The sequence below is a fragment of the Adiantum capillus-veneris genome, chromosome 17, assembly GCF_014529385.1.
Source record: "Adiantum capillus-veneris isolate H3 chromosome 17, ASM1452938v2, whole genome shotgun sequence".
Taxonomy (NCBI): Eukaryota; Viridiplantae; Streptophyta; class Polypodiopsida; order Polypodiales; family Pteridaceae; genus Adiantum; species Adiantum capillus-veneris.
In genome coordinates this window covers 19,164,453-19,188,241 of record NC_140947.1, presented here as the reverse complement: position 1 = coordinate 19,188,241, position 23,789 = coordinate 19,164,453, and the positions used below count along the sequence as shown (strand labels likewise).

General features: G+C 43.3%; 1 protein-coding gene across 3 annotated transcripts in view; it reads right to left on the bottom strand.

The window, feature by feature from the left end:
• Window positions 1–740: 740 nt before the first annotated feature.
• The window catches only part of LOC147436883 (phosphoinositide phospholipase C 6-like), a 122,544-nt gene continuing 99,495 nt past the window's right edge, over window positions 741–23,789 (bottom strand). For all 3 annotated transcript variants that reach the window (XM_086486274.1, XM_086486272.1, XM_086486271.1), the window contains one exon: window positions 741–1,558. In XM_086486274.1, coding sequence (XP_086342400.1) covers window positions 1,362–1,558 — 197 coding nt within the window. In that variant the 3' untranslated portion in view covers window positions 741–1,361. The remainder of the gene's footprint in view (window positions 1,559–23,789) is intronic.

The window sequence follows — 23,789 nt, the reverse complement described above, 5'->3', positions numbered from 1 at the left end:
TAATTCTTAAAATGAATTAAAGAATCATTTATAGAAGAGTAACAATGACACCCAAACGAATAGCCTACCCACGAAAAATAACGATTAATATTAAGAGGTTGGTAATATAGCATCCACACAATACCTCTTGAAAATTGAAGTGAGTTTTCCCCATCATGGTTTTACTCCCTTTTTTAGCAACAGAAAGGATGCCTCTCCTATTACTCACAAAGTTGGTGCTACTTTCATACCTACCCTCATCCATGCATCCACACCCTCCCTTATTCATGTATTCATATATTTATATAATGGCCCATCCTCTCATGACAGCCAATTCACTCATCATCAAATCAAGTCCAAATCAGCAAAGCTATTATGCTCTAAATGCTCTCATAATGTCACAAATAAAATGCAAAAATAAATTTCCATGTATCTTTAAAACTGCTATATAAAACCATCATTATCCAAACACAGACAAGACAAGTAAATTTCTCGAGTGATGTTATGTTTCTTGAATGTTGAATTATGCAACATGATAGACAATGCAAAATCCCATAAGTGTGCCTGATGTTCTTGCAACCTCCAAATAGAGAATTGAAGGGTAAGTCACATAGCAATCATTTTCCACTAAGATAAATAAGTACAAACAAGAGATGTCGTCCCCATGCGAAGCTGAAGATACAGATTGACTAGATATCTCTTAAAAGAGGGACATATAGAAACAATACATGAGGGAGAGGGTTCCCAACTTTGTGACACCATTTGTTTCCAAGGAAAAACACTACCTTTTCTTTAGTACAGAAACAAGGGACTCCCCTTTTGAGATGCCAAAATTGTATCCAATTCAATATCTTTGAATTGTCGAAAGTAGAGGCTGAAGTCCAACTAAAAATTTCCATCCACAGAGAACAAGGAGACCAAACAAAACCTTGTACATTCCACTATGGAGTTGAAGAAAACGAAGAGCCAATACAACCTTCTGGAGCAAAGATAATACCCTTGCACTTCAATTTATGTTTATCAAATCGACCTTCCAACCATTATGCCAGTGGATACTTTGAGAAGGAAGGTTATCCTTCTCAAATACTCCTTATCAAATGGTATAGAAAATTTTGGCATTTACCTTTAAGACAATAATGCTTCACAATTAACATCATCACATCCACCAGGTTCCATGTGGCATAGCCTATAAATCGATCTACACAATGAAACCCGCCAAACCTGCACTCTGTAAAAGCTAGAAGACTCTCAAAGAAATGGAAACTGTCTCTCATGGTTGGCCGCTGTGAAATCGAGTCATAGCCGTTGAAGCAGCTGCATGGGCCTCTTGTGATTAAAAATTTACAACTTGTACTACAAAATACTGTACCAGTCAACATGCATCAACCTGGGAGTTCTTGCTTTTCTATCCAGCACAAAAGCTTAGAATTCAAGGGATCTCCATCCCTACAGTTGAGGCGTACTGACCGTATGCCAGTCTTGATCTCCTTCACAGGGAAGCAAGCCTGTCCAACAAAATCATCCCGTTCCAGTCGGTCATGCTCCCAAACCTCCATACGTAGTACTGCGATTTCCGGAACTGCACCCATGCACCAGGACAGGATTAATAAACCATAAATTAGCTCTGAATAGGGTGTAGTTCCCACCTTTGTATCTTCATTTAAATTCTCAACCTTAAGTGAGATCTTACCTGGCCAAAACAACCATAACAGCACAAGAAATAAAGAACCAGCAGTGGTAAAGCATTTAGAAAAAGCGAGCACTTCTCATTATCACTACTCAAACAAAAGAAAAGGCACAAGCAGCCCAAGCTTGACAGGAGGTGCTGAACAAAATGCATTGCCCCAAATATAGAGTAGAGGAGCCATGTTAGCTAGAATGAAATTGACAGAGCTCAATCTTCAGCCATGGTGGCTATCTAAATAAGTAAGATTGAAACAAAAGCTTGAGTGAAAGAAAATCTGCAGAAATAGTCGGATTAGATGCACAACTTTGCACAGCAGTTCTGATTTTCCCGTGTCAAAAGTGTCTGCAACAGTTGTGGATGAACCAGGCCCAAAATTAGGATCATTGACAAATGAATGCTGATCCCCAATCCCTGAAAACTGAAGGGATGCACAATAACCACCTTACACAACAAGACTTTCAAACTTGCGCTTCGTATGGTTACCATGCGCACTTTATAAATGTATTGTTTGTGGATCCATTCTCATACTGGCCCTTCTACCCTACAAGAAGCCAGAATGCTTCTAGAATAGATGGACAACGCCTTCTACTCACCGTTCCTTCAAACAATGCACGCTCTGAAGAGAGATGCAGCTTCAAGGCTTCCTTGCATCAATGCAAACATTACGTGCAACTACGTACACCCACCAACTGCTTGTTTCTTTGCAATTTTCCACTGTAGAGTTTACCCCTGCTGCTGCCATCACAAAACATATTCTCCTCCTCCCAACTCTACTCATTCTGGCAGGTTAACATTTTCTTTATGCTGGAAAACCAGAATTCAGCATATGAGGAGCCAATAATGGGCCAAGAGGGGGCACTACGACAGAGGAAGCAGGAAGAGAGACCATTGGATATGATGATATCTTGTTTGATGAATGTGAGAACCACGATTCCACTGGAGATCAATAGAGCAGAGCTGCGGGCAGCACCTCTGGTGGTTGAGGCCTTGTTCCAAGCAGTGACTTTCCTCCATAGATATAGAAAGAGGTATCCACGACCACATCGACAGCCTCCACACAGTTAGCAGCAGAGGGTGACGTATGCTACTGGTATGCTCCGCTGAGAACTTGGATTATGAGTCTACATAATACACGAATGACTACCCTCTGTTGAGTACAGTTGTGATTACCCTTCGAGTGTCATCAGAGCTGAACGAGTAATTTAAGTAGACATAAGAGGACCTGGATGAGGCCCTCTTTTCCCCGAGGCACAAGGATGGCACATTACCAAACCCGCTTTCTTCAGCTATCCATAGATGGCTCCATATCGGACGAAACGGAGGCAACCTCACTTTAGACAAATCACAGCTATGATTAAGTAATAGATACCAGAAATGGGAAACCGGAACGAGGAACGCGGAACGGCAACTGCCACAAAATGCCATTCCCTGTTATGGGTACTCACGTTTGAAACACGGAACGGGAACTTAGAATGGCAACGTGGAACGGAGCCCTGAAAATGGCCATTCCCTATTACTATGCCTGACTATCACAACCAAGCATAGGGCATGTGCTAGAAGACCAAAAGTCCTCACAAGACGGCCAAGCCAAATGGCTTCTTTTGAAGCTTCTATGACTGAAATATATTCAGCCTTTGTAGTGCTCAGCGCAACGATCTTCTGCAATCTTGAACACCAAGAAATAGCTCCACCAGCCAATGTAAAGACATAACCACTGGTAGATTTCCGAGTGTCAAGATCTCCTGCCATGTCTGAATCACAAAATCCTCGCACTGACAACGTACCTTTTCCATAACATATACATGTGTCCTATGTACCTTTCAAGTACCTAAAATGCTCTTCACTGCCTCCCAATGTAACAACTCCCACTACATGAGCAATGTTCGATCGTGTAGCAACCATGACATACATCAAAGAACCACACGCTGATGCATAAGGAATGCTTTTCATAGCACGCACAATTGCAGCATCTTTTGGGCAATCATGCTTCCTAAGCTTTGTGTGGTGGTAAAGGCACACCAAGGGGCTTAGCATCAACCATATTAAGTCTCTCAAGCACTTTCTTGATGTACTTGTCTTGAGAAAGAAATAGAAGACGCTTCTTTCTATCCCTTGCAATGCGCATACCCAAAATATGTTCAACTGCACCTAGATCTTTCATAGAGAAAGCTGAATTCAACTCCTTTTTCAAAGCATTCCAAGCTTCCTTATGCTTGCTTGCAATCAGTATACTATCCACATATAGGACTAGCGCAATAAGGCTACCATAAGAAGCCTTTTTACTGTAAAGACAGTGATTTGCATGACCTGCGTTTGAGCCCATGGTTGAGCATAAAAGTATCTAATTTCTTGTACATTGTATCTAGGGGCTTGTTTCAGCCCATACAAGCTATGTTTTAGTTTGCATACCAAATGCTCTTTCCCTGGGATGACAAAGCCCTCAGACTGCTACAGTATAGCTCCTCATCCAAGTCACCATGTAGAAAAGCATTGATCACATCCATTTGATCCAACTCCAAATCCAAGATAGCACATAAAGCGAACAACACACGGAGCGTCGTCATCTTCACCACAGGTAAAAAGATCTCTTCAAAATCTATGTCTTCCTGCTGTGTATAACCCTTAGCAACCAAACGTGCTTTGTACTTGGGTTTGTCATCAATACATTTTACCTTATAAACCCACTTGTCAAGAATAGCTTTCCTACCTTTGGGCAAAGGCACAAGCTCCCATGCATTATTTTCATATAGTGACTGCATCTAAGATTACATATCAAGCTCCCACATACTCTTGTCTTCACAAGATTAGGCCTCTTTAAATGTAAGAGGCTCCCCCTCATCAGTCAACAAAATGCAATCCATAGATGGCTGAAACCTCTCTGGTTGCCTTCTAACACGTGTAGACCTTCTCACCCAATGATCTACATTGATTGGCAATGGGTCTACATCATCCGGAATGTGCACACCATCAATTGTGGCCGATTTTCAGCATTACCTCGCTGCTGTAATTCATTTTCAGCAAGCTGGTCATGCCCTATAATCCCATTTTGTGCACCTATTTGCTATTCATTCTCTTCTGGTAGTTGCACAATGGGTTGCTGCTCATTTTCAGCATTAAAAGGAATCAAATTTTCAGCCAAAGGTTGATTTATGACGGGATGATCATGCTGAAACTTGACCTCCTTCTTGTCAATATCTATATGTGTAGCATTTTTCAGCAACTTAACCTCATTAAAAACTACGTCTCGGCTACAAATTATCTTCTTGTAATGAGGTATCCAAACTCGGTAACCCATCTCTCCCTCATCTCCATATCCCATGAAGATGCCCTTGATGGATTTCAAGTGAAGTTTCGTCCTCTGATCAACAGGTACATGCACAAATGCATCACAGCCAAAGACTCGTAAATGGTCATATGAAACTGGTTTGCAATACCAAACCTCTTCAGGGATGCCATTATCTAACACACGATTCGGAGAGTGATTGTGAACATGAACAACAGTTTTAAGAGCCTCTCCCCAAAACCCTTGAGGGAGATTAGCTGTGGACAACATGCTTGTGCGATTGTATTTTTCATCCACACCATTAGATGATGGATTATAAGAGGCTGTCAATTTCCCTCTTAATGCCATGCATCTCACAAAATCTATTAAACTCACGTGATACATACTCTCCCCCATTATCCGTCCTGATAGCTTTTAACTTAAGTCCTTTTTGTGTGGTCACAAATGCATGAAATTTCTTAAAATGAGTCAAGCACATCACTTTTACTCTTTAGTACATACACCCATGTCTTTTTACTATGATCATCAATGAAAGACACAAAGTACCGTGCACCTCCATGTGAATTCACAAGCATAGTGCAAGCATCAGAGTGTACTAAATCGAGAACATGCAATTTGCGAGCGATAACAGAGGAATAAGAGAACTTCACTTGCTTTCCGTAGATACAATCATTACAAAAGTCAAGGCTAGGGCCTTTTACATCAAATTTCCCCAAAGAGGAGAGAACATCAAGCCCTTTTTCACTCATATGGCTAAGTCTTTTGTGCCAAAAGTTCCTTTTGAGAGTGAGCCTCAACCACAACCAAAAACTTGCCAAGTATTGCAATGTAAGTAATAAAGAGTTTCCTTCTTGCTGCCCTTTACAATCAGCATTGAATTGAGCCTTTAAGCACTTTCCAAGAGCCACCAACAAACATAGAGCAGTAATCCTTGACATCTAGCTACCCAATTGAAAGTAGACTTTTCTTGATGCCAGGTATATACCTAACGTCATGCAAAATCAGCTCTTGGCCATTTTCAAGCGCCAAGTGTATAGTGCAAATACCCTCAATCTCACATGCTTGGTTGTTGCCCAAGTAAACTTTCCCCAGACTACCTGCAGTGTATAAAGCAAAGGACTCCAAAGATGGATAACATGAAATGAGGCACCGCTGTCTATTATCCATGATTGTGACAGACCATCATGTGCTAAAAAGTAATGATTTAATCACCTCTGGTTTTGTGATGTACATGTCACTTGCCATTGCCACACTACCATCATGAAAGCATGAGTCAACAACAAGTGTATCATCCATGTCAACAATTTCTTCAATGACCACACTAGAAACAACGTTTGCCTTGGCAACTTCCTTGGAAGAAGAGTCATGCTCATCACTTTTAGCATCATTAGAATCCTTCTTCTTCTAACCCTGTTGTTTCTTTCTTTCAAGTTCCTACTTGTAGTACATGCAATCGGGCTTTTTATGCCCTTTGCGTCCACATTAATAGCATGTAACATCCTAGGACTTACCCTTGCTCTTACTCCTGTTCTTTCCTCTATTATTTGCATTATTCTTCTTTTCAGACCTGCCTCAAACATCATATGCTGACCTGCTGCTTTCACCATTGGTCTTTCTTCTAATCTCTTCATTGAGAATAGAACCAAGTATACCATCAAATGTCAAAGCAGCATTTTTTCTCAAAGAAACAACTAAAGCTTCCCACATGTCAGGCAAAGTCATCAATAAGCCTTTAGCTTGTCACTAAATGGCTGCAACCCAAAGTCTTGCAACTGACTCAAGATACCTGGGAAAGCACTCAAGTGTTCAGATGCAGGCTTAGATTCATCCAACTCCATGTTCACAAGCTTACGCATAAGATGCACTTGATTCCGAGGAGTTGTATTCTCATACGTATTTGTCAGTTTCTTCCAGATAGCATAAGTAGTGTCAAGACGCTTAATGTCTGTGAGCACCTCATTAGACACAGCCATCTTGATGTAAGCAATGGCTTTCTTATTAAGCCTAGCCCAATCATCATCTGACAAAGCTGCTGGTTTCTATTCCAAAAGTGCATCATCACAGTCTTTCAGAAATAAGATTCCTTGCATTCTATCCTTCCACAAGTTAAAGCCAGAGCCGTCAAACCTCTTGATTTCAAGAAGAGACTTTGATTCACCACTCGTAGACGCATTAGGGACCATTTCTGTGCAAAATGGACCAAAAATTCACTGTTGTAATTTTATGACAGCAGGCTGTAATCTAAGATTTTAGCCTCTCACAGGCTCAATACTCAGTGTAGAAGAGCAAGTAGTAGTAACACTGCGTTACCGATACTTTATCACAAGTGTACGACAGTAAAGAAGAGTAAATTTCATTAATAAAAACTGAAATTTCAGCACACAAACACGGCATGCATTCCTTGCATGGATACTCCCACTTCAACAGTAGAACCAAAGTGCATATGCAACAACCTCAAATCTGCAAATGGATTAAAAGCTGCTACAAAATGTATTTTCAACAATAACTGAGTTGAGTATTCCGCATGTAAAATATATAAATGTGTGCCACATAAATTTCTGATGCATATAAAACCTGCGTTTTCCTGTAATTTCTTGAAAATCTCAAGAATAGAACTCAAATTCTCTGCTCAAACTGTCCACAAATTGCAATACATTCACAAATGCCTGCAAAATAATGAAATTTAATTGCTGAAATTTTTGCAAATTAGGTGAAACCCCCAATTTTTCTCAACTTGTAAGTGCAATTTCAACCTGGAAAGCCTCAATGTGCTGTGAAATTGCTGAAATTTTAGCCCACGCGTATTTCCCCTTTCTTTCCTGTAGTTGATTTTGCCCGCTAATCCTACTTTGTCTTGAACGGGAGATTCTCACAACCTCAAGCAACAAAGAGAAGCTATGGATTGTAGTGAGAGGAGAGAGGAAAGTTTGGCTTGAAATCGGAGGGAGAGAGAGAGAGAGAGAGAGAGAGAGAGAGAGAGAGAGAGAGAGAGAGAGAGAGAGAGAGAGAGAGAACATTGTGGGCCGAGGTCGAAGAGAGAGAGAGGGAAAACACCTGCTAAGCGTAGGCGGAAGCCTGAACAAGGCTCTGATACTAGTTTGAAGGAGGCGAAGTCCCTTCTAGGTGATGAAGTTCGAAGTTGCAGGAGAGAGAGAGAGAGAGAGAGAGAGAGAGAGAGAGAGATGAAATGAAATGAAGTGTAATATTAACGTCTTCAAAAGGCCAAAATGACCTATGAGACTAAAAGATTACATGTGGTGAATCTAATACCAGGTCTGGGTACAAAAAGTACAAAGAATTGAAAAGAAAATAGTGGGTAGGGGTGGGGTGAAAGTTGATACAAAGAAAGACAAAGGGGTGAGAGAGAGAGAGAGACGCAAATTTTGGTGCACAAGTGTTTCAACGTTATGTTTATTAGTTTTAGGGTACATATTAAAGGGTCTTAAGTGACCCTAGGGGTGGTTCACACCCAAAATATAAGTGGGTATAAAAATATACAGGAGAGGTGGCTAGAGGGACTCTAGACCCAACAAAAATTTCTTGCCAAGTTTGGGAAGTGCTCAAATGCACCTAGAAAGTCACCTTTTGCATGGGGATTTTGTCTATGAAGCCTCCTACTACGGTTATGCTACAAAAATTGGGCTAGAATAGGCCATCTTCAGTCCAATAAAAGTGGGACAGCACATAGGAATTTACAACTTCTCTCCAAAGTTTTAATTGAATAAAGAAATACCGAAAGAAGCGTCAACCTTTGGGGCCAATGCAGTGTCACTGTCTGCTTGGAAGCACTCTAACAGCCAAGCCGTGGTTCGTTTGAAGTGCAATTTTCCAGTCGCAGGTTTACTCGAGTATTTGCTTTGTGTCGTAACGTTCAAGTAAAGATCAGGTGAAAGCTAAAGTCTACCGCCCTAAAGCGAGTCTACGGGCCAGTTTCAGAACCAATGTTTCATGTGAAGACAGTTGGGTCATCTTGCAAAGGCCTATCCACGAAGGAGAGCTCTGCCAACTCCACAGCCACAGGCCCCTAGGGCTGGCCCTCCACCAAGTTCCGAGGTCTCCCCAACAATGCTTTGGAGACCCCTAGAGATGCAGCTTTAGCAGTGTCAAACAACCAAACTGAGGGATGGCACTAGGTCCGTGGCCACCATCAATAGGGCCACACATTTTCCTCAAATGGCCGTTCTTTGCTCCTCGCCAAGAGTGAGTTCCTACGGGAAACCGCTTTGGACCTCTCCACTCTGCTTGACCCCTCCACCTCCACCTCTTCTGTGCGCCATCAAGGTCGGCAGCAACATCAATTTTCTCTCACTCACCCCATGAGGATTGTCTAATGGAATTTCCAGGGACTTGGAGGCCCACAGTTTGTGCGCCATCGGAATCGGTCACTCAAGATGATTTAGAAGAGATTGTAAGCTATTAAATGATTAAATTAGTTTAACTGTTTTCAAGTTTTGTATACTTGCATCATGCGTGTTTGATGTGCCTTTGGTATGTCGTACTCACATATGTGGTGTGTAGAGTAGATAGACACTACCTACAAGGTTTAGTTCACCATCTGGTGCATCCTAACCTAGAGGTAGTTAGGGGGTTGGGGTTCAGATGTTATTAATGATTTTGATTTGATATAGTCTCCTAATCCCATAGTAACCTAGGAAAAACTTAGATAGCACACCTCTTGTTTGACTCGCCCACAATGTGCCTTCGGTATGTCGTACTCACATATGTGGTGTGTAGAGTAGATAGACACTACCTACAAGGTTTAATTCACCATCTGGTGCATCCTAACCTAGAGGTAGTTAGGGGGTTGGGGTCTAGATGTTATTAATGATTTTGATTTGATATAGTCTCCTAATCCCATAGTAACCTAGGAAAAACTTAGATAGCACACCTCTTGTTTGACTCGCTCACAATGTTTCCTATTTGAGGTGTTACTCTAGGAGACCATAGATAAGCAGGTACAATTTTTGACTTGCCCATGCAGTTTTCTACTTCAAACTGTGCTTTTTAGGGCTAGCATAGCTCCAACATATTGTAAGAAACCAAGTACACGTAATTTCTATAAAAGAGCAATGTAATTTAGAGATACTAGACTTAAGAGTCTAAACAATTATCACCAATGGATATTTGACATCTGAGGTTGCTTGGAGGTAAAGAGAGCTTAATCATAAACAATCAAGTAACAACAATTAACAATCCACTATGTATGTCCCTACCTCATGCAGACCAGTGGTGCATTGGGGGGGATTTCAACATGCTTGAGGACCCCTCGAATAGGATGGGGGGCAATCATGTTGTTGTACATGGGGCTCACTTGGCTGCTTGGGAACGGCTATGTATGAGCTTGAGGATCTCGGATGTATGGTAGCATGTTGGCTTTGCACGGCCCTCAGACAACCTCTCTTTTTCTTTATCTGACAATAGAGTAGGCAGAGTGAACCTATCCACGATTTGTAGTGATCATTTATGTGACTTAGGTGGTTCAGTAGGCATTTTGGTAGGGACTACTTTCTCTGATCACGCGCCAGTGATTCTTAGTGTTATGTTACGGATCCCTGAGAGGATTTTGCTAGATATAGTGTCACATGACACATCCCAACCCTATGTGTCCGTGGACAAGCTATACCACAACAGGGTTCAGTCAATTCAGTCAAGTCTAGATTAGCAGTGATCTGGCACTTTTGTGAGTCTATTCGTAGACCGTGCATGCCCAATCACTTAGCATAGATACATATCCTCCGGTTGCACAAAGCATGATCATCGAATTCCCATCAGAATCCATTAGCATCAGTTAGGGGAATTTTCCAGTGCATTAGCCTATTTTCCTATTTTTGGTTACTTTCACTTATTATTTTTAAGTGAGTTTCCAACAAAAATAGGTAGGGCAATTTTGCTAAGTTAATATATAAGCAAACCCAAGTTAGCACTTTCTGGCAGAAGAGGCAACAAGAGCTTCCAGCTCAACAGGCAACTTCTCAGCAGTAAAACCCCCCCCCCCCCCAGCACCCCCAGCGTTTGTGGACCTCCACCTTCGCAGCATTCCCAACAGATTCCCATCGCCAGCATCTCCCACCCCTGGCGTTTCCTCCCACAGCATGTAGCATCGCCATAAAGATTCCCATCCTTGGCGTTTTCCAACTGCCATAGCCAACGTTTTCTAAACAAGTTACTAACGCTAGGACCTGCTGCCATTTCAGCGTTTTTGGATTGCAGATGCAAATCAGCCTAGAGTTTTTGGCTAGCAGCAGGACCTATCAGCGTTTTCAGTCTCAGCCCCTTACCGCATCAGAACCACAGTGTTTTCAGCCTATGACACAGTAGCAGATCAACCCCCAAGATGGTTGCAGATGTTCCCCCATTTTCAGCCATAAAAACGAAGCCAAAACAGTCATTTTCAGCCACCGATACAGTCCCGAAATTCAGCGATTAGAAGACCTCAGATTTCAGCCATCAAGTCGTCGTCGTCACCACCGTCGTCGTCATCGGCATAGTCCAAGTTGCATCAGTCCATTGCATTCGCATTGTACACCTTTGTGCAATCAAAGTAGACCACTCTCGCCGACGAGAGTGGGGCCTTCGGAGGAGGGTTTTACAACCTCTCGGTGTCGTATCTCTTCTCTCTCCTTCTCTCAATCTCATTCACTTGCACGCACAATATCCACTCACTTTGTTCGTGATCATAGCACTCTCCATAGACGGAAGTCTCTCTCCTTCCTTAAGAACTAAAAGGAACCTTGAGCAAATAAAGATATACCTAGATGAATCCAGGATAAGCCCAGATTCACCCTTGAAAGAAAGTGCAAGGTATAGACCCATGGTAGTCACCCACAAGACAATATAACCATCAGCTCCATCATGCATAGTATTGACTAAATACCACGACATCCCCACTAACGTCGTCAGTGCCCAATAGTGGGTGTAGAACTAGGTACTAACATATGCTCCCCAACACAACACACACCACACACACACACACACATGAGCATACATCAACACAAAGTTCACCGTGCTGAGTTTCTGTCATGACTCCGGAGATCAAGGGCAGACTCAGCCATAATGAAGCCTAGCACTAAAAGAAGCATTAAATCGGAAAAATTAGCACAAAAATGAGGTAGTTGATAGGGCATACGCACCACAAAAGATAGAAAGAATTAGCACAATATCAACTGGTCGTAACTCGGACGAAAACTTCACAATGTGAAGTCTGCATGTCCGCAATACGACTAACATAGTGGGTGAGCAAATAAAGATCACTAATCTTGAGAAAATACAACATTCATTCCGCTGCACCTTACATTGGTATCAGAGCTTTGGAAGTGTTCTGCATTACTCAAGGAAAGAACCACAAGAACCACAAGAATTTTTTTTGGGCTTGTTGAGGTCGCACGAACCCAAGTTTACTTGGGCGTGGCGATTCCTAATCGCGTTTAGTTGAAGAGTGACAGGAATCCCAAGAAAGAAGGGCTTGTCCAGCCTCCCCTTGTGTCTCTTTTCACTCATTGAGAGTGGACCGTGCACTTAGCGGCCGGCCAATCGACGTGAGGTGGGAAAAAGCAACCTTGGTGTGAGCGCAAGGCCGCCAAGGGATGCGCCCGCAGAAAAGGGTAGAACTCGGGTGAAGAGAAGATCCTTCTCCAACGCGATTTGCAAGCGAAAGAAAACCTCAAGACCCTCAAGAACTCAAGAACCTCAAGAACCCCAGATTCTCACGAATCAAGGACCTCAAGACCCTCAAGAACCCAAGTTCCTCGCGAGCTTAAGAACCCAAGATCATAGTGCATGGTCGTCACCCGAAGCGGAATGGATACTTCGCATACATGTGATGAGCATGAGAGAGGCGACGACGTCTGTTCCCCACCCGGAGATGATTTCTTCAACCCTCCCCCTTCGCTATCTACGCCACCAAGTGCACCAAACCCTAGAGGAAATGGTCAAGCAGATGATGGCCATGATGGATAGACAAGAAGCAAATCACCTTGCTCAGGACCGTGAGCGCGACGAAAGAGCCCGTGAACGCGACGACAGAATTGCAAGAATGGCCGCAGACCAAGAAGCCAAGGACCGCGAGCGCGACGAAAGAAACGCAAGATTTGCCGCACAACAAGAAGAAAATCGCATTGCTTTAGAACGCGAACGGGATGCAAGAAAAGAAAGAAAAGAATTACGAAAGGAGACAGCGGCAGTACGAGCCGCAGCTTTGGAGGCCGAGCGTGAAGCTCGACGAGAGCTACGCACTCAAGAATTGCTTGCCCAAGTCCTAGCCTCGAAGACCGAACCACCTAAAGATCGTGGGAGTTCGTCAAGTGGCACAAGCCATGACACGGATTCCAACCATCCAGTCACAGAGAAGTTGACTTTCAGTAAGTATGACGGTAAGATGGATGCTACGGTTATTCATTCTTGGTTGCATCAATTTAATGCTTATTTTGCGACAACTAAGAAAACAGAAAATAGCAAAGTTTTGATGGCAGCTATGTACCTTGCCGGTGATGCCATCAATTGGTACCACGCATGGCAAGAGGCATAGCTAGCCGCGCACCTAGAGGTAGCCGACGATTTCACGTCCCTCTCTTTTAGTTGGGCTGATTTCCAAGACAAGCTCAAGGCGCGGTTTATGCCACCTCAGTACCTCACACGATTGAAGGACGATTGGCGCGCTCTCAAGCAAAATGGTATGCCAGTTATGTCTTTTTCCAATCGTGTTTTGTAGCTAGGTACCCAATTACGCATGTCGGATGATGAGCGCAAAGAGGCTTTTCTCTTTGGAGTGGACGAGTATATCAAGTACGATGTCGAGGTATTCGATCCAATCGATCTCAACAAAGCGGTAGCGATTGCTCTCGCACAAGAGATGAAGCACAACAAGGAAAAGCCTAAGGTGAACAAGACTTCCACAAGTACCTCGCAGACTTCTCAGAACCCTCAGAACGGTAAGAACGGTAAGAATGATAACTCAATTCTTCCAATGAATCTAAGGGTAAGGCTAAGACAACTGCTAAACCTAAGCTTACTCCAGATGAAAAGGTAGCATAAGGAATTGTAGGAGGATACATCACATCGAAAGAACAAAGCATGTATTCTAAGGAAGGTCGTTGTTTTCATTGTCACATTAAGGGTCACATAAAAAGAATATGTCCTAAGTTTGAATCGAATGAATCTAAAGAATCCACAACACCCACTACATCTGTCAATGCAAATGAATGATAACACGAGTGTGCCCGAAGTTTCTCAAGACCCTCCGATTGATGATTCTCTCATTAAATGTTATGGTCGTACGTCGGGGTACCGTTTTGTCATATTGTTTGACCCAGGTAGTATGCATGATGTGATCAGTTCTCTCTTGTTGAGAGAGCCCGCCTCGAGGTTAGTCCGAGATCTCCTATCGAGGTCTCTGGCTTTCGTCCCGGTATGGACGCTCTCATCACAGAGGAATGCCTTGATGTGTTGTTTGCAATTCAACAGACTGCCTTCACTAGAAGATTTGTGGTTTCTCCTCTCTCGGGATGTGATGATTTTAGGCATGAAATGGTTTTGTGAACTGAACCCTCTCATTGATTGGGAGGCTAACACCTTCACTCTTAATGTCAAAAGTGATTCTCCCACTGTCATTCCTGGAGAGGAAATTGCTCCTTCTCCATCTCTCATTGCTAATCTGCAGACAAGATTGAAAGGATTCGGGAGATTCTCTCAATCTCTTTTTCTCCACAGCATGACACACAGAATTTGCATGATTATGAGAAGCATGATGAATTGAATGATAAAGACAAGCATGATGATTTGGATGAAAAAGACAAGCATGATGAATTGCATAAAGATTATGTGATTGTTCACAAGGATGAGGTGTTAGTGGATGCTTTTTCTAGCGAAGCTAACCTCGTTGCAGATTCGATCAATCACGAAGGATCGATCTTGGCTCTCGAGCCTTGATCCAAAGAACCCTCACAGGAAGTATGTGTTCGCATGATTGATACGCACGCATTGTTCGAGTGTTTCATTCGTGAAGGTTTCCTGTATTTTAGTCAACATCGTTATGTGATCCCTTTTCCTAGGCATGACATATTGTATGTTGAGCATGTTTCTCTCATGGATGAGCACAAATGTATGCGGATTTTTCGTGAAAAGCTTAAAAGTATGTATGTAAGGAAATCACATTCCATGTCTCTTCCTTGGCATGACATAGTTGTTGGCAGAGCACATGATAGTATGAGCACCAAGCATGGGCATTTCTATTGTGATTTGCCACAGTTGATTGATTTCGATCAAACAGAAAAGATTCGACCGCATTGTTTGCATGCCTTTGATGAACGGGTTGTCACTCCATCTCTATGTTCATCGACATTGCATACACAGTCTTTAGAGAAGACAAGATTTTTTTCCTTCACTTTACATGGAATAGGTATGTTCATGGTTTTGTGTTCGAGATGGTTTCAGGAATTTTCAGCCATGGAGATTCTTGAAGACGCAAGAAGCAGGACTCTAGACGAAGTTGAAGCAAGAAAGGAGCCACAGAAGACTTTTGTCGCTTTCGGCACGACCCAAAGAAGCAAGCGTTGTAGACCTTTACGAAGTTCAAGTACCGCACGACACACACATCAGAGTGGGCCGTCAAAGAGTCCCTTCCAGGATTCCGGATGTTGTTGGCGATCTCCCTCGACGCCACAGTTCAGTACCAGTCCCTCACTTTGAAAAGGAGGGGATGTCACGTGACACATCCCAACCCTATGTGTCCGTGGACAAGCTATACCACAGCAAGGTTCAGTCCGTTCAATCAAGTCTAGATTAGCAATGATCTGGCACTTTTGTGAGTCCATTCGTAGACCGTGCATGCCCAGTCACTTAGCATAGATGCATATCCTCCAGTTGCACACAACATGATCATTGGAATTCCCATCATAATCCATTAGCATCAGTTAGGGAAATTTTCCAGTGCATTTAGCCTATTTTCCTATTTTTGGTTATTTTCACTTATTATTTTTAAGTGACTTTCCAACAAAAGTAGGTAGGGCAATTTAGCTAAGTTAATATATAAGCAAACCCAAGTTAGCACTTTCTGGTAGAAGAGGCAGCAGAAGCTTCCCGCTCAACAGGCAACTTCTCAGCAGTAACCCCCCCCCAACACCCCCAGCGTTTGTGGACCTCCACCTTCGCGGCATTCCCAACAGATTCCCATCGCCAGCATCTCCCACCCCTAGCGTTTCCTCCCACAACATGTAGCATCGCCATAAAGATTCCCATCCTTGGCGTTTTCCAACTGCCATAGCCAGCGTTTTCTCAACAAGTTACTAACCCTAGGACCTGCTGCCATTTCAGCGTTTTTGGATTGCAGATGCAGATCAGCCTAGCGTTTTTGGCTAGCAGCAAGACCTATCAGCGTTTTCAGTCTCAGCCCCTTACCGCATCAAAACCACAGTGTTTTCAGCCTATGACACAGTAGCAGATCAACCCCCAAGATGGTTGCAAATGTTCCCCCATTTTCAGCCATAAAAACGCAGCCAAAACAGTCATTTTCAGCCACCGATACAGTCCCGAAATTCAGCGATTAGAAGACCTCAGATTTCAGCCATCAAGCCGTCGTCGTCACCACCGTCGTCGTCATCGGCATAGTCCAAGTTGCATCAGTCCATTGCATTCGCATTGTACACCTTTGTGAAATCAAAGTAGACCACTCTCGCCGACGAGAGTGGGGCCTTCGGAGGAGGGTTTTACAACCTCTCGGTGTCGTATCTCTTCTCTCTCCTTCTCTCAGTCTCATTCACTTGCACGCACAATATCCACTCACTTTGTTCATGATCATAGCACTCTCCATAGACGGAAGTCTCTCTCCTTCCTTAAGAACTAAAAGGAACCTTGAGCAAATAAAGATCACTAATCTTGAGAAAATACAACATTCATTCCGCTGCACCTTACATATAGAGCTTATAGAGCAGATTGTTGCGATGTGGACGGAGAGTTTGGATGCACAGGAAAATGTTGCTCCTAGAGTGGCCAATGGCCTCAGGAAGCTTAGTCACTTCTTTCTCCAGGAGTCGACAGCACCACTGGTTGCGGCCCGAGAGGAGAAGCGGCTACATCGGGGGATTGCCTCCTTACAGAGAATGCAGGAGCGGCACCCAAGTAGTCCCTAGACGGAGGACCAGACATAGTAGGCTCGGCAAGAGTTGATCACCATTAGAAGTCGCGCCATGAGTTTGCCTACCACCAACAGGCATCTCAGTGGACCCAGGTGGGTGACAGAGTTACTGGAGAGTTTATTGAAATGGTGGGCCCTGCCATGCGCCTATCAGCGTTCGCGAGTCGAGGAGACAGGATGGGACGGTTGTCACGAGATGTGACAACCACTACATATATTTTATGGGCCCTTGATTTTTATTTGACTTTTGGGACCCTCTTGTTGAAATCACAAATGCCCGGACATTGCATGGCCAGTGTGAAACGGCTGTTGGTCGACAATTTCACCCGCAAGAGTTAAGGCCAGGTAACCACGAAATGGTTGGGCTGATCAGCTCAATTAAAGTCATTTAGGCCTCGCGGCACGACTTTATAAGTTGGTGGGTACTAGGGATTAAACCAAAGGGAGCAAATTGGATACATGGCAGTAGGAGAGCAACTTGTAGGTCAACTCTCATTCTTTAGAAGCTCATCCCAAGAGGGGTGCTCAAAATTGAGGTTGGGGCTAATTTTTGGATCATAAGTGAACACATTGTGTGTGTGAGTAGTGGGTGCAGGTGATCACAGCTTGAATGGAAAGCTTGGCTTCTCCCTTGTCTCATGCAACGCGATGATTTGCTCTTGCGCATCTCTCTCCCCCCTTTACACATATGGTAATGCCCCACTAGTTGGGTTTCTCACATGACCATGTACAATTATGGAGGTTCTATGCATGTTTGCCAAGGCAAAGGCCTTCTGTACAGGAACCCAATTAGGTAATTGCTAATCCCCTTCACACGAAGGAATGCGAAAACGGAGAGGTTTCTCATGTGAAAACTCGTACGATTTACAGGGGAGCTGTCTCATTGAGTGCGGGAGCTTCTGAGACACATGTAGATGTGTTTGCTCCGCTCAAAATGATACAAAACAGAAAATTACATCCTGCTGTGTTTTTCTAAAGGTTTAGGGTTCCGCACCTAAATTGCAAGCTAATGCCAGGGGAGCCTCGGGAAAGCCTTGGGTGCTTGTATAAGACAATTTAGAGAGATTTCGCGCGAGGAATCTCGTCTAATTCATAAGGCAAGTGACCCTACAGGTGCAGGAGATCGAGGGCTACCCACAGGAGTGATCAAGACACGAATCGAAGCGCAAAGCAGAGAATTACAGCTTACTGTAATAATTTGCAGGTTTAGCTTTTGGCGAGTTTTGATACCTACACATCCCAAGAGCTTTGGGGAAGCTAAGGAATCACCGAACGGGTGTTTTGGTGCAAATTGGGGGCCAAAAACATGGAAAGTTATCGTTTACTTGGGATTTTGTCCGTGGAGACTTCTATTGTGGTTATGCTGCCGAAATTGGGTTAGAGTAGGGGAATTTCAACCGGAGAAGTTTATAGGTTTTTCTCAAGTGTAATAAGAATAAAGAAAATACTGAAAGAGGCGCCAATCTTTGGAGCCAACAAGGCGTCGTTGTCTGCTTGGAAGAGCTCTAGCTTCCAAGCCGTGTTTTGTTTTGAAGTGTTGAATTCCAATCACAGGATTATTTGTGAAGTTCCTCTGTGTCGTAAAGTTCAAGTAAAGTTCAACAGTGTAAAGATCCGGTGAAAGCTAAATCTGACGCCCTATAGGCCGGTTTCAACGGTTGCCACAGACCTTGAGGACATATAGGCAGTAGCTACTGACTTTTACCGAGAGCTGCTCTCACCTGAGCCACAGTCAGAGCACAAGGATGCATGTAGAGATCATGTGTGGGCACAGATTCTTTGCCTCGTCACTGAGGAGGTCCGATAGATGCTTGAGAACCCTCTCTTGCCAGAGGAGCTTTAGGGAGGCTCTTAGAGCACTCCCGAGTCCCTCATGTTAGTTGCACAAGAGAGGATGATTTGACTCCCACCTTTTTCTTGGGAGTATTGGGAGGTGACAAGACTTATGCAGGCCTATTTGCATAGGTGTTGTTTTGTTGTGCATCGGGAGCATTGATCAACTGGCGAAAGACAGTTGCCTTTTGGGTTGGTGATGCTCCCACGCGTGACTGGATGCCTAGAGAGGGCTTTTGTTGGATCCCTCTAGGGACGACCATTCGCTATTGGGTTGCCAGGTTGGCTTGGACTTGTCACCAGCGCAACAGACTGCCCCCCTCCTCCAGGCCATCAGGAGGAAGCTGTTACATTGGAGCTCCACGAGGCTTTCTCATGCTGGCAAGGTTGTGGTGGCCAACCAGGTGCTCTTGGCCACCATGTGGTACATTACATCTTGTTGGATCTTCTCGAGTTCTTGTATCAGCCAACTAGAGAGGCTAATCGGGAACTTTCTGTGGACAGGGAGAGACATGCAATCAGCTAGGGCCAGAGCCCTTGGCAAAGCATCACCTTACCTTGCCCTCAGGGGGAGCTGGGTATCATCGATCCAACACGGCAAAGTAAAGCCCTCCTAGGAAAGCTCATTGTTAGGAGTCTTCTTCTAGGGGCGGAGCCTTGGAAAGATCTTTTGTTACATCAGATATGTCACGTGCACATCTAACTCTATGTGTACGTGGACAAGCTACTTCATGACCAGGGTTCAGTTCAGTTAGCTTAGGAAGTGATCTGGCACTTTTGTGAGTCTGTTCGCAGACCGTGCATGTCCAGACAATTAGATTAGATGCATATTCTCTGATTGCACGCAGCATGATCATTAGATTTCCATCAGAACCCATTAGGAGCATTTTTACAGTGCATAGACCTATTTTAGTCATTTTTCACTTATTATTATTAAGTGACTTTTGTTGGGAAAATGGGCAGGGCAATTTTACCAAGCATGTATATAAGAAACCTAGCGCTAGCACTTTCTAGCAGAAGAGGCAGCAGGGACCTGTGTCCAACAGTGCACTTTCTCAGCAAGAAACCCCCCGGGCAATCAACCTAGCGTTTTCAGCTATCAACAAGAATCAGCCAGCGTTTTTTATCCGGTGCAGATCAGCCCCAGCGTTCTGCATTTGCAGACCGACCTGGCGACAGCAGACTTAGTAGATCCTCTAGCGTTTTTGCAGCAAATGAAAAATCAGCCCTAGCGTTATTGCATTTGCAAAGCATCCTAGTGTTTTGCAGATTTCCGGCGACAGATTCATCCATAGCCTCAGCGTTTTCAGTTTTCAGCATTCAGACACCGTACCTCAGCCCCCAAACCTCGCAAATCTCACCTTCCCGCAGCAGATCCTCGCCGCACGGACAGATCCAACGAAGTTTGCAGATTCAGGAACAGGAACTGTCGAAAAACACTATAGCTCGCTACTGCTGCCCACCTGCGTGTAAGGTCTCTACTTTCGAATTTCACACAAGTTCTATTACGCATTTGAATTTTTTTAACCATCACTTATTATTTAAGATATTCGAGTTCAAATTATGAATCGTAGGCTGAGAAAACCTAGAATTTAAAATTTATGCTACAAAATTTTGACATGTTTAGCTATATGAATCACTAATTAACTTATTGTAAGACTTGGTTACTGATTGTAGAATTTTCTTTTACTACTGTAAAGTTAATATAAGACCGTAAAGTTTAACTTAAAAATGTAAAGCAAATTATCATTAAGGAAATAAATAAAATAATATAAAGACAAAAGAATACACAGGGATGACAAATGAAGGCACATGGACTCACCTGGACTCACATAGAAGGGGACAAAGTGGGACACACTGTCACATGAAAAGGAGAGGTTAGTCTTGACTAATCTTAATGAGGGGGGGCTGTGTGGCTTTATCTTTTGATGATGATGACAAAGTGGTCAAGCTGATGGGAACCACAAGGGTATCAAAAACGCGGATATGATTTTTGAAAAAAAAAATTATTTAAAAAAAAAATTAAATTTAAATTTTTTGGAAAAAAAAAATTGTACGTTTTTTTTTTCTGCTATAAATAGAGAATCCATGCTCACACTTTAGACATAGAGATTGCCTCTATAGCGCTCACGAAGTGTTGTCACTTCTCTTAGAGAGAAGACGTCCACAAACCACTAAGAGAGCAAAAACTCTAGTGGACTAATAAGATGCGTATTAATTGAGCATTCGATTAACTTTAGGAATGAAGTATGTGTACTATCTCCTACTTTAATCTCTCTGATAAATTAATAAGATTCAATTAGCTATGTGTGTATATGTGCTATCTCCTACTCTAATCTCTCTAATAGATTAGTAAGATTCAATTAGCTATGTGTGTGTGTACTATCTACTACTCTAATCTCTCTAATACATTAGTAAGATTCAATTAGCTTTAAGAAGGATATGTGTGTGTGTGCTATCTTTTACTCTAATCTCTCTAATAGATTAGTAAAATTCAATTAGCTTAAAGAAGGATATGTGTGTGCGTGTGCTATCTCTTACTCTAATCTCTCTAATAGATTAGTAAGATTCAATTAGTTTTAAGAAGGATATGTGTGTGTGTGTGTGCTATCTCTTACTGTAATCTCTTTAATAGATTAGTAGGATTCAATTAACTTTAGGAATTATGTGTGTGTATGTTTTCTCTTACTCTAATCTCTCTAAGTATACCTACTCTCTCTAGTTAGTACGTCTTCACTATTAACTTATGTATAGTTAATTGAAAGTTAATACATAAGAGAACTCATCATATTCTTATTATACATGATGAAATTCTCATTCACCAATTTTATTGTCAATTAGATTAAATAGAATTTTGAATAATACTAAAAATTGATTTAGTTGAAGTGCAGAAATTGAAGTTAGAATTGGATTAGAAATGTGAAGCATAAAAGTAATGCATTCCTAAACTTTCACTCATAGTTTACACACTTAATTTTTGATTAATCATGATTAGCAAATATTTGATGTATAGAAATTAGATGTAGAACAACAACACTAAGTGTGAATCCGAGTTGGCGAGGGTTCAAATTACAGACTCTCTTTGGAAACAAGGAGATTACTAGGGAAATTGACCGATTTAAAGTTCTAAGTGTATAACATAAGTATAGTACAAAAAAAATGGCTCCAAAGCGTGCTCGAACCCAAGGCGCTAATGATCATGAAGCCGGTACAAGTAACGGGGGAACTCCTGCGGAACATGCTATGTCTCCACCAATCGGATCAATCGGAGCTATGGTACAGGTTAGTATTGCAGTTTCAAGTTATGCATCATTGCATATGCGAGACCATAGAAATATATTATTTACCTTATGAAAAGAAAAAACGGACCGAAACTACGGGGCTTAACCCCAAGAAACTCGGCATATATTTGACAAGTAAGAAAGATTGTCTGGTTAAACTGGTTGCTATAGGAAAGATTGTTTGTCCAAAACCTTCGGTAGGGTTTCTCTCAAGTCTCTCTACTTATTAGCGCTGGTATTATGTGGCAGTTGCCGAGGCGTGAGATGACGCCCAGGATGGCACCGCTGATGCTGTGGTGGGAGTACACCCAGATTAGCCCAGCTGGATACTGCAGTTTTGTTTTGTCGTGGCGTGAGGATGACGCCCAAATTGACACCGTTGTTGCTGTGGCGGGAGTACGTCCAGATTAGCACAACGAGTACTTGTCGAGCGGTATGGGACGCTCATGAGGACAAGGGTTTTTATAAATAATGTATATACCGATCGGACATAATAGTGCCAGTAGAGATTCTTGAGTGAACCTAATCCAAGGGTTATTGGTTTAAAATTGGACGACTTCTTGTTTGACTATTGTTTGTAATACTGTTTGAAGGGCTATTTTAATGAACCAGTATCATAAATAAAGTAAAGGAACATATATGTTTAAACAGTGTGGTAGTAATTAGCTAACAAAAGAAGGGTGAGTGTGATGTGGAGAGTAGGAGAATGATACCCCGACGGTATCATTCTATGGACTGGTGGACCCGATGAGTCGGGTAACTTTCCAACGCTAGAATTTTTTTTTATTAGTCATAAATCTTAAAAGAGACAAACCTTGGCGGCTGTGCTTCTGAAACATGGGGAAAAAAGCACACAGGTTGGTCACTCTAAGATTTATACTTTTAGGTATAATTGATTATAGATAGTTTTTAGATAGGGTTATGGTGGTCACGCTCCGCCATAGCGAGATAGGACCAATCCTTCACTAACGGTTCATGCCCGTGGCTACATAGTAGCTAAGGCAATGTCCGTTCGTTTTTCTTTTTCAGGATTGGAGACCTATCAAAGGTACTCCGCTCCTCTCAAAAAGGGGCAGGGACCTCACACTGCGGATGCCTAGCTTCATCCCCCCCCCCCCCTCTCCTCAACCCGTTGCCTCTCTCCCCTACCCCCTTTGCCTCGCTGCCCACCCTTGCGCTGCCTGTCAACCTGCCCGCTCTGCCCCCCCCCCCCCCCCCCCCCCCCCCCCCCCCCCCCCACCCGCCTCGGTTTCTCCCCGTCAACCACTGCAGTTCGGCCTCCTCGGCTTGCTTCATTTTTTGGGGCAATGTCTCCTGCGCCTGGTTGCAGTGTCCACACGTCGACCTCTTCTTACGACACAGCAGTAGACACAGATGGAGGCTCCAGATTTGCCACAGAGGGACTCGCCTGAAACCCCCTCGCCCGACCCCGCTGAGCCCACCATTCGACTTGCTCTATCGCCGACAGAGCAAGCGAGCCTAGCCGCTGAGGTAGAGCGTTTGCAGGCGACTTCGGTCATCTGCAAAATTCCCGTCCTAGTAGAGGAGAGCTACGAGACCTTCTCCAGGCCCGCCTTCTCGCAGAGGTGAGCAAGATCT